Here is an 11,868-nt window from a genome sequence, read left to right as displayed (position 1 = left end):
TGATTCAATAGACTTGTCAAAATAATGTAATAAATTCTCACCAAGGACAATAGTGCCATTATATAATAATAAAAAAGAGCTAACGAATAGTCAGTAACATCTTCATGAGACTAATGAACTAGTATCCTTATCCTAACTATATCTTACTGCATATTTGTAAAGATCAAATGATTGTCATTTCTCATTCTGTGTAATGGTGCTTCTCCTCGATAAAGCAATACACAATTTTGTGATAAAATATACAGTCCCATATTTGCAACCAATAAATCATCAATGTCATTACGCAACTAAATACTGTTGTAATACAAAAAAACATTGCAGAATAACAATACCTTATTTTCATAATCAAAGCACATATTTAAGACAAGGTTCATGAATGGACAAATCTTATCTTTGCATAGGACCTCCAACAAATAATTGTCAAGTTTCTGGTCAGACGAGCTAAGCTCTTCTGAGTTACAAAACTGTTCCATCTTTACTCAACATTTAACATCTGAAAATTTCCTTTTTATCTGCTGTTGACCAGAAGTTTTTCAAAATTTGCATTTGCCTCCTCAATGATGTTCATTTCAGCCATTAATTTATTTAACTTGGCCAGGTTTTCTTCTTGAATATGGGCTGGTACTTTTTCGTTATAGCCAGGAATGTTCATTTTCTTTGAGAGTGCTTCCTGTTGCCTGCTACCAGGAACAAAATTCATCAGATCAAGAAATAGACATGAATACCCCTATGGTATGGTTTATGTAACCTAGTCTAACTTACCTGGAAATATCGTCCTTCTTTTTGCTAAGTTTTGAAAGTTCAACCTCTGCATCTACTTGGCCTCGAAGTAATAGGTAAGCAGAAATCTGCTCATTTACAATATTTACCGCACACCCAATCGGAGGCGCATCACTTTCCCTTAGCACCTAGTAAGATACACATCAAGTACATAAGTTAGTTGGTGTTATGTACGCAGCTATTAATTCAAAAATAAAATGTATACTATAGTAAATTAACGGCTGTGAAACAAAAGACAGACTGAAAAATGAAGGCATGTAAATGCCAAAGATGATAGTGAATTCCAGATAACATCATTTAACTCTAACTACATGATGTTTCTAATGCATTTTGGGGGTTTAATCCAACAAAACTTGAATTTTGGTTTGGAATTTGGCTTAGAACAGAACTTAATTAAAATGACTCACCCTCAGAAAACACAATTTGAATAAATTAAATATTTTTGTAACATGCATATGTTACTCATCAATATGATGACGTAAGTGGCAAATCTATATGACATAAAAATTCAAGATATTAAGCACATACGAGAAGTTTAAAATGATAAACCATAATACAGACTACCCATGGAATCCATATTGAGATGACATAAAAGCACAGAGGTCAAATCACATCAAAAGAAAATTAAACTAGGAACATTGAAGATTTTAATGCAACACGAGAATGAAGAGAGCAACTCTGCTGGCCAGATTGGTGATTGCCTCCACTTCTGTTTTTTAATTCAACACAAGAATAAAGACAGCAACTCCGACAGCAACTCCGATGGCCAGATCGGTGATTGCGTCCACTTCTGTTACTAGATAGTAGATGCTAATTAATTCAATGACAAAAACCGCAAATCTGTGTCTTTAACATTAAATTTAAAATATTGAGCACACAATGGGAAAAGTATAAAATGCTTAACAATAATACAATTACAGACTACTCTTGAAGGTCATCTTGATATGGCTTAAAACACAGGTGAAATCACACAAAAAATTTAAAAAAATAAATTCTAAATGAATGAAGAGTCAAAGACTTAAATAGTAACCACAAGAAAAAGAAAGGATCTCCACTGGCTACAAGAATAAATAATAAGCACATATGATGGAGAGTATAAAATGCTTAAAATGTGGACTAATCGTGGAGATCAGCTTGAGATGAATTAAAATCACAAAAGGTTACATCACAAAAAAATTAAAAATTAAATAATCCTAATTAAAAATGACCAAAGAATCTATAATTTCAATACTGGCTAACAATAATACAATTACAGACTACTCTTGAAGGTCATCTTGATATGGCTTAAAACACAGGTGAAATCACACAAAAAGTTTAAAAAAATAAATTCTAAATGAATGAAGAGTCAAAGACTTAAATAGTAACCACGAGAAAAAGAAAGGATCTCCACTGGCTACAAGAATAAATAATAAGCACATATGATGGAGAGTATAAAATGCTTAAAATGTGGACTAATCGTGGAGATCAGCTTGAGATGAATTAAAATCACAAAAGGTTACATCACAAAAAAATTAAAAATTAAATAATCCTAATTAAAAATGACCAAAGAATCTATAATTTCAATACTGACCACAAGAATAAACTATAAAGACAGCATCTTCAATGGCAACATTTGTCTACCCAATGGAAAGTTCATAAACACTAAAGGGTAGTCTGTAGACTCTTCCGATAAACTAGGAAGACCTGATACATGCAGGTATCAACCATTAGGGTGTTCGGTATTGGACTCGACAAAAGCTCAGAAAGCTCTTTTTTGACTTGGACCAAAATTCAGCAAAAACTACACAATTAGAAAAATAAAGTCTGTGAAATAATATTCTTAATGGTTTTTATTTAAAATTTCAAAATCATTGTCTGTTTTATGAGATTCACAAGCCACCTGAACTTGGCCATGTCTCTAAATTGAGGTTACAGACTCACTGAGCCTGGATCAGAGTCAAATCCACAAGTCCTTGCTGAGTCTCAGACTCTCAACACAGTACTAACCATGACCCAAGTCCTTTTCTTTTGCAACTTATATATTCAGAGCTTATCTTGCCCCACCGGAAGGTTATTGAAAGCTTTATAATGATTTCCCCGTGTAAATTATTGGGGTTAAATATTGCTGTCATATGCAGCCTTTGATTTATGGTTGGCCTTGACATCCATTGTCTTTCCAAAAATGCTTTTCAGTCAGATAGCATTTACCCAGTCAAGACTAACAATCCCTGTGCATATATGCTTATTATAGATGACAATACATTTAGTCTTAGGAACTTCCAAAAGAGAAACTTAGAGAAATTGGAAAAGGATTAACCAAGCTTACCTTCATTATGTTCTGTCATGCCCCGCCTAGTTTAATACAAAACACAGCACAAAAGTGAATGGCCTAAACAATAAGAAGCTTACCTGGGGTTTAAATGTAAACAATCAAATATTATCACTAGATAACTATGGGCCGACTCGGGTATTATGAAATATACAATGACAAAAAATGTAAATTCTAGGCTAGCCAACCTCACTATTGTTGAAAATGGTCATTGATGTCAAATAGACTGTCATTGATATGCAGTTCGGTCTAGGAAGATAATGAACATCATGATATACACACCAAGAAGGCTTAAGTAAAGAAGACAATCATTGTCCAAGAATGGTCGATATTGATATTACAAGACAGGCAGTGAGCTACGACAAGACAAACACACAATAGTTAGAATCTATGCTAATATGAACAGCAATGTCAAATATGAATGGCAATATATGATCGACTTCGCAGCAATAAAGATCATTATGAAGTGATCCAAGACAAAGACAGACAAAGCATTGACTAACAAGAAGATTACCAAAGTCAGTGTGGAAGAGACATACGGTTTAGTTCACTATTTACAAAGAGATCGATCATGTTAAGCATGGATTTAACTAAGGCATTAACTAACAGCATATTATCAAGTGAAACAGTGTGTATGATATACACTCCTAACAAGTGTGATATCATTACATGAAAGGACACAATTAATTGGTAATGTATGTTTATTAAACAAGCATTATTATATTGAAGGTTTATTCTCTATGGCAGCGATCAGAAAAAGAAAAAGACATGTCTCTTCTAAAGAGGTATCTTTTCCAAAGGGTATGACTTGTAGAAGAAAAAGATATAAATTGAGATAGAGAATAGGACTAAGAGAGGGTGTGTGTGGTATGTGAATAAGAAGAGAACAAAACAGATACATACACCAGATTGAACAAAAGAAGAAGGGCAATCGATCAAGAGGAAGCAAGTAGCTTCAGATTTAATAATATTAACTAGTAGATTCGTATATTTACTACTACTGGGTATGATGCATAATGAATCAACCATGATCTACTGTTTTGTCTTCAATGTAGGAATGTATGTAATTAACATATTATTGTTAATATATATTTATATATTTCTATCATTGCTATTATGATGTTGGGCATAATAAATTATATAGTAGATTACTTAACACTTCATCCGACCAACCATCTCATTATGGAAGGTAGAATAGAATACATATAAGGGATGCAAATAGCACAAGGTTCCATTCAAGTAGAGCAACCCCGGGTGGGGCCAGGAGGCTGAATGGTGGGTGTCATTCCGTGCTCTTGGGCTTGATGAAAAAGAATAAGCTTGATGCACCTTATATGATGTTCCAGGGAACTCCATAATGGGCATAGGTTTAGGGGAAGTGTTAATGAATAACACATGCACATTATGTGATGATTAGGTCTCTCTTTACAATATTGCTCGTTATATGTTTCTTCATCTTTCATAATGATAAATAACCTGGTTGCAGGGTCTAAGTAGAGACATAAAGGGGTAAGTTGCACTTCCTTAGTATAATTCATACCTCAATTGGGCAAAATATAGGAATATCCGAATAGGGGGCATTACATTTTCCATGTTCTCAAGATAGAAAAAATTGCACTCCAAAAGCAGTATTCGGCAAGTTCCAAGGGTTACCTAGGGACTAGGGATGCAGGGTCAAATTCAATGTGGCCAATTCATGAACATTCCACAACATTTTCTAACTAATCTTAAGGATGTGACATCCATTCCTAACCAAAGATGATGCACAGACCCCAAGAACATGCAGGTATTATTTTTATCCTTCTTTCATCTGCCCTACGTACCTATTTTGGTTCTTTCTTTGTTCATTTAATATAGCATTTTGCATTCCAATCATCTACCTAGTCAACCATCTTTACTAGGGTTGCCTAAACTCATATTTTCTTTCATAATATCCTCCCACTCTAAAATATATTGTGGGGAAAGCCAAGGCCAGATAGACTTTGGTCTAATGGTCTCCAAGTTTTATTTTACATTCATCTTTCTCACCTAGCTTTTTCTGTTGCCTTAAATTAAAGATAATGGACTTAACATATCATACAACTGGGAAAAAAACTCGATCAACACATTAAAGCTTTTCAAATAATGCAATGCTTTTCTACATCCCCACAGCATTTCTAAATATAGTTTCTACATTCTGATAATGATTTAGTATTAATGAGTCCACATTACACAACTGACCCTGACTCATTAGAGAAAAATCCAAATATTGACAATGAGATACCTACATAAAAATTGTATTACTCGGGATTCTTATCCCAGAGCAAGATTACAAAATAAAACAAACTACTATCACTACCTTCACTGATGCTAAGGTTGCAAGCGTGCAAATCTCTGCAGCACATTTTTCCAGTACTACAGCCACATCATCAGTTTTGCATAGAAGGAAAGCCTCTGGCCTAGAAACACATTTTTTTTGTTAGAAGATTTTCTCTAATAATGCCTGTACTTATACTGAGCATAATCATGTAATCAAAAAATGGGTAGTGTTTGGTACAGAATTTCATGCCCTACCTTTGCTTTGGTTGTAATAGATAAGTCATACGAAGAGACCTTATTGACCTTACTGTAAGCTCAATAAGAGCCATCTGTGACTCAATATCATCATTTGTCCATTCCTGCATTGTAAGAAAATGACTATAACTTCCAATCAAACTATACATCAGAATCGATATCAAGACAACAATCGACAGAGACAATAGTTGATCACAACTAAAAGTGTCTATAATGACAAACATGGTAAAGCAGGTAAGGGAAAGCAAATAAACCATTAATGCAGCAACAAAAAAATTTACATTACACACCTCCACAGCCGCAGGATAATCAGAAATCATGATTGACTCTTTTCTTGAAGCATCGCCTGGCATTTGAGGAAGTCGTTGCCACAACTCTTCAGTAACAAAGGGCATGAATGGATGTAATAACCGCAATCCAGTATCCAAGCATATCCATAATGTATCCCTAGTAGACTGTTTTATTTCAGCAGATGTTGAGTTGTCATCTGCTGACATGGCAGGCTTAATTATCTCAATGAAAACATCACACAACTGGTATTGCCACCACGAATAAACTGCACTTGTTGCATCAGAAAACTCGTATGCCTCCATGGCTGTGACAGTTTTTGAAATGGCTTTATTTAGAGCAGTGAGTATCCACTTGCACCCAAATGGCAGAGATCCAACATTCAAATCTTTACAAGGCACAAAATCTTTTCCCAGGTTAAGCATTGCAAAGCGTATGGCATTCCATAGCTTATTGCACCAGTGTCGATACCCAACCACCCTTTGGATATCCAAGTTTATCTTATCTGACTGTACATTCAAGTTAAAGCATGCAGAACAAGTTAAAAACTACAAATTATAAGATTTTTTTTTCTGGAACCCAAGATTAAGCATTATACCTGAGCAGTATAAGCAACAAGAGCAAAACGAAGAGCATCTGTCCCACACTCTGTTATACCATTTGGGAAGTCTTTTACTTGCCCCGCTTTTGCAATCTCAAGTTCATTGCGATCTAGATTTCCTTGCTCCAGCCTTTTATGAAGGCCCTCCAGTGTTATACCATTTATAACTTCCAAAGGATCAATAACATTGCCTAATGACTTGGACATTTTACGGCCATGTGCATCGCGTACCATGGGATGCAAATATACCTGTATCAGATTTTTTTTAAAAAGGGAATAAATACAAATGTGTACATAGAAATCTAAACTGCAAAAAAACCTAGCTACAATGAGTGTGTGCAAATATATACCTCAAGAATCACATATATTATATATACAATCATTGAGACTCGTTATTTGTTTCACCCTACTCTGTCAAAGCTTGAAAACTAGTGCTTTGGACCTCAGAAATCTTTGTACTGTGATCTAAAATTCCTAATGATAAATGGAATTATCAATAAATAATCACTCATATAAGTGCCGAGAAAGCTACAAACATTTGAAAAAGCGTCTGGTAGCCATTACACTGCTCTACTACACTTATGATAGATCTTAAGATCTCAAAGAAACTCCCAATCTAAAGAATACAGCTACATACTGTGTGGTGGAATAGAAACATAAAACTTTGAAAGAAACACAGAGCTTTGGAAGAGAAAAAACTAACTGTACAAAACGATATAAGAAGAAAAGTGCTAACAGAGAGAAGAAGCAGTCGACACACTTGCATAATTTGGCTAATATTTGGAGCCCAAATACTACTACTATGAAGCCCTATCTGGGTCAGTGTCCAGGATTAAAGAGTGAAATCTCCAAACAAACATAAGGCAGTCAGTCACTCAGGATAGAGATAATGTCAAATTTTGACCTAACCAAAGTAAGACTGTGGACTTTAGGAAAATATGTTTTCTCTACTGATATTGATGCAAAAGAAGATGTAAATGCACTAGCTGATGGAAACTGAACAAATGCAAATCCTGAAAAAAGGCATATCACAGTAAACGTTATATGGACCCATTGTTCCTGAGTAGCCAACCCAAAGATGGAAGAGGATTCTACTCATGGCAGTTAATCTAGTTCAATAAAACCTTGAACAAGGTCAAGTGTCGGTGATGGGAGTAGCAATGACCCCAACAAAAGGAGAAAAAAATAACAACACTCCTAATGGCTCTCAAAAGAAAGATCAAGCTCCAAATTTAAATGGGGTGAAGAGCAAGGATGGTTAAGATAATGCAATGATAAAGTGGGAAACATGAGCCCACCATTCTCAGGTGACTTGCAACAAAGGTGAATACAAGAAGAAAGTAGAGTCATGAAGAAGGGGATGAAAAAGAAAGCAGGGGAATAGATATATAGTAGTGACAGTAAATTGGCTTCCAATTATGACACTGATCAGAAAATAGCTTTAGCAGCAGACAGAGTCTTCCAGGACTCAAGTAGTACAACAAGAGCCTCATCCACATCAGCAGATTTGCCAGCCAATAGACTAAAAAAAGATATAACAAGATAGCCAGAATGGGCACTAATAAAAAATCAAATGTATTTGCTTCAGGAAAATCCAGGCTTGATGTTAACGAAAAGAAATCTGAAATTACTTGTGCAGATCCAGATGGAGAACAGAGAACCACACAGCCTATACCATCAGCTTTGATATTTTTACTGGCATGATCTTAAAATACCGAGGTTATTGCATATGATTATATGATGCAGACGGAAAATAAACCTCCAAAAAAAGTACTGATCAGAAAATAGCTTTACCAGCAGGAGCAATGTTGGTTTCTACGAGACGGAATTTTCCAGGATTCCAATATTACAACAAGATCCTCACCCACATTAGTGGATTTTCTAACTGATAGACTACAAAAGAAGGGTAAGGAGATAACAAGAATGAGCACTAATAAAGAATTGAATGTCCTTTGCTTTAGAAAACCCCACACTTTATGTTATCAAAAAGAAATCTGAAATTACACATGCAAAGTCTGATGGGGAACAGCAAACCATTTACTGAGATGCAAGTTAAAAAGAGATCCCTCATGTGTTATAACTTATATTGCATATGAATCTAAAGAAAACATGCAAAGAATAAAAGACCATTTATGCTCAATATGAACATCTTAAACAGTTGCAAGGTTGCACGGGTACGGGGGTACTTGGAGACCTCGGAGACTGGTGCTGGTACTGGTATGGCTATTTTTTCAAAATAGGAGACGTGGGTACTTGGAGACGCCAATTTATTTTAAATATAATTTAATTTTTATAGAAATTCCAAAAATATAATGACATTTAACATTAAATATAATGACATTAAATATAATATAATAATTTAGTAATGGCTGTTGCAACGTTATAAGAAATACTTGTGACCTGCATTTGTTTTGAGCATTGTTTTTTTCCGTTTGTACTAAATTTGGATTATTTTGTTGCCTGTGTTTGTTTTTTTAACATGTTAAGGTTTCCTTTTTTTTTTATTTGGCTTGGAGACGGTGGGAGACGGGCGGATATGTTAGCGGGAAGTCTCCTCTCTATGGAGATGTTTCCAACCAAGTTTCCAGTGCGGGATACGCATCCGAGTCTCCGGTACGAGTACCCATGCAACCTTGAACATTTGTTATCATTGGTACATGAGTCTTATCAATATGCAACATAGGTGTTGGAAGATGTTTGTTACTTGCAGAGCCTTATGAGTTCATATACATAAAGTGATACCAGCTTAGGTGTCTTGGAAACTTCTTGGATGCTGTATCAAATTTTGGCTTCTTACAAAGATGACAATGGTTTGTTAAAAAGGAGAACATGCAGAGCTATATGAACGAAATGAAATGAGATGTGCTCTTAGAAATAGAGCAGCAAATAGATTCAAAAGATTGTACTGCAGCTAGTATGGACACAAAAGGTGAGTCTGTTGGTAAACTAGTATAGATATCTTAAATACATCTATCTAAAGAAATGCCAAGAGATATCAATTGAAACTATTGTATTTACCTTAAAATTATTTTATTTTAATTTAAATTATCTTTACTACAAACAAGAACAATTAATTTTTTTTCTTAATATTTTTTGTTAATTTTTAAACTTCTTTATTAATAATTATTATTTTAAAAAATCATTAAAAATAAAAATTTATCATATATAGTTTTTTTTATTGAATTAGTTATTCTCTAATAATAATTTTAAAAAGAATATTTGCTACATATTGTAATTATAAAATGGTAGAATTTTTTTTTAAATCTAATTTTTTATTTTTTGTTTATATATCTATCTAAAATTTATAATTTTGATAAGGGTATATTTTATTTTATATAAAATTAATATTAATATTTTGACATGTGAATGGCTGTCAAATTAAGGTAAAAGATTAAAGTTAACATTAACATGCTCACACCATTGCACTCCACCCCTTGTTGCCATTGTATAAGGCCTCTCGGCATTAATGATACTTCACTACTGAGCAGAGAAGGGAAGCTCTTTCGAACCCCAAGTAGGGTTTAACTCCATTTACACTGAAGACCCCAGGACATTCAGTGGAAGCCGCAAATTAATCCTAAATTTGAGGGTGGTAACTGAAGAATAATCAGGGATTTGGCATAAGCATAAGTTATGTTTAAGGAAGTTGAACATGTTTTAAAGCAATTATTTCTAAACCACACCGCCAATACCCTCAGCTCTGATGTTGATACTGGCTTGACTTTAAATAAAAGGGGCCATTAAGAGTTTCAATGGAAGAAAACTAGAATTACAGTGGGCATGTCCAAGTATGACAAGCTACTGCCGGGACATGAAACTAGAAATATCAGTATCATATCCTTCGACTTGAAGATGAAGTAACTGGATGTTGACAAGTGGACCAACCTAGCTCTACAAGGTGACAAGGAAACTGAAGCCAAAGTTAAGTCATGTGCAGACGTAGTTAGAATTAATGGCAAGACAGACAAAAGAAGTGCATGAAATTGAAGATGAAGAATCTGATATAAAAAAATGCAACCATCAATTTAAAATCAACTGTATAACTTTTGTATAACAGACAAAAGATTGATTAAATTTAAAGTTTTTGTCAGATGTACCATTTTAAGTGCTAGTTAATGTCAAAAGAATTCCAAGGTTCAAGTATCAAAAGTGCAGCCAGAATATCTTTCAAGAGTGCCTAAAGCAAGAAGCTTCATGCCTTCAACAACCAGAAAAATTTCCTCAGGTAGAGCAGAACTAAGACTATAGAATAGCTGTTTACCAGTAGAAAGGCAAGAAGACAGCATACAAAGTTGAAATATTCTCAATGTCCCCTGGAAAAACGATACTCCTTATTTAGGTACAGTCCACACAATGAACATGGGCATATGTTTATGAAAACAAATTTTTGAGGTGCAACATAGATCTTTTGTTTATACTATTTGACATTTCATTAAACTATAAGGCCACCCTCATACCATTTCATAAGTGACAACTTCAGGGCAGCTTACACATTCCAGACAAGATGAATATGTGACCTCAAATTACAAGCCAAACAAACACCAGAGGGGAAAAGACAGAAGCATGAAACATTTTTAGGTTTTAAGGCTCAACCAAATTGTATGTTATGAACTTTAATGCTGCCTACCACAGTTCCACTTGAAGTTGCAATCTGCCCACTTGAATGACATGAAAAGAAGGGATAATGTTGAATGCAAATTACTCCAAGAGATGACATCCAGGGCCAAAAGAATGTCCATGCATATAATCCAGACAGTCAAGGAAAAAGTTTTAAGAAACTTTTAAAGATATGGTATTTCTAGGATACTACTGAGGATTGGGTTCTTGCAGCATTTCTTACTCTCTCCTCAAGCTTCACTAATTCCTCTTGCAAGAATCTGATGCTGAAACTTACACACTGACATTTGCTAACCAGGCATTGAAAGCTGGAGTGGACATATACTTATATATTCCATTGTTTATTAATTATTTTTTTGCACATAGACAAACTTCTTGCATTATTTGATTCCATAAACTCATTTACTTATACTCAAATATTGTTACTATGAAATTCAAACAGTTGGGACATGCCAAGGATTCCAGAATAATCTCAAGCCTACCATCTTCCACAGCTTCACAGGCTTCCCTACCCAAGTCACTTAAGTTGACAAAGCACTCTGGCTTAATCATGAGTTCCACAACATCATCGCTCCATGAACATGTCCCAAGGCACATCTCATTATCTACAGAGCTTCTGTGAAGACCCTGTATTCATTAAATAAGAAAGTTCCAACATCAAATGTATTTATAACCTTTGTGTTCCAACAGATAGTTATTACTATATATTTATTATTTATTA

General features: G+C 34.5%; 1 protein-coding gene across 4 annotated transcripts in view; it reads right to left on the bottom strand.

The window, feature by feature from the left end:
* Positions 1 to 252: 252 nt before the first annotated feature.
* The window catches only part of LOC131050276 (valine--tRNA ligase, mitochondrial 1), a 49,070-nt gene continuing 37,454 nt past the window's right edge, over positions 253 to 11,868 (bottom strand). For all 4 annotated transcript variants that reach the window (XM_057984475.2, XM_057984476.2, XM_057984477.2 and 1 more), the window contains exons 16-21: positions 6,528 to 6,779; positions 5,932 to 6,438; positions 5,642 to 5,745; positions 5,427 to 5,526; positions 763 to 908; positions 253 to 677 (exon numbers count right to left, since the gene is read on the bottom strand). In XM_057984475.2, the coding sequence (XP_057840458.2) occupies positions 509 to 677; positions 763 to 908; positions 5,427 to 5,526; positions 5,642 to 5,745; positions 5,932 to 6,438; positions 6,528 to 6,779 (1,278 nt within the window). In that variant the 3' untranslated portion in view covers positions 253 to 508. The remainder of the gene's footprint in view (positions 678 to 762; positions 909 to 5,426; positions 5,527 to 5,641; positions 5,746 to 5,931; positions 6,439 to 6,527; positions 6,780 to 11,868) is intronic.

The sequence above is a fragment of the Cryptomeria japonica genome, chromosome 11 (genome assembly GCF_030272615.1).
Source record: "Cryptomeria japonica chromosome 11, Sugi_1.0, whole genome shotgun sequence".
NCBI lineage: Eukaryota > Viridiplantae > Streptophyta > Pinopsida > Cupressales > Cupressaceae > Cryptomeria > Cryptomeria japonica.
This window is presented reverse-complemented; position numbering and strand designations above follow the sequence as displayed.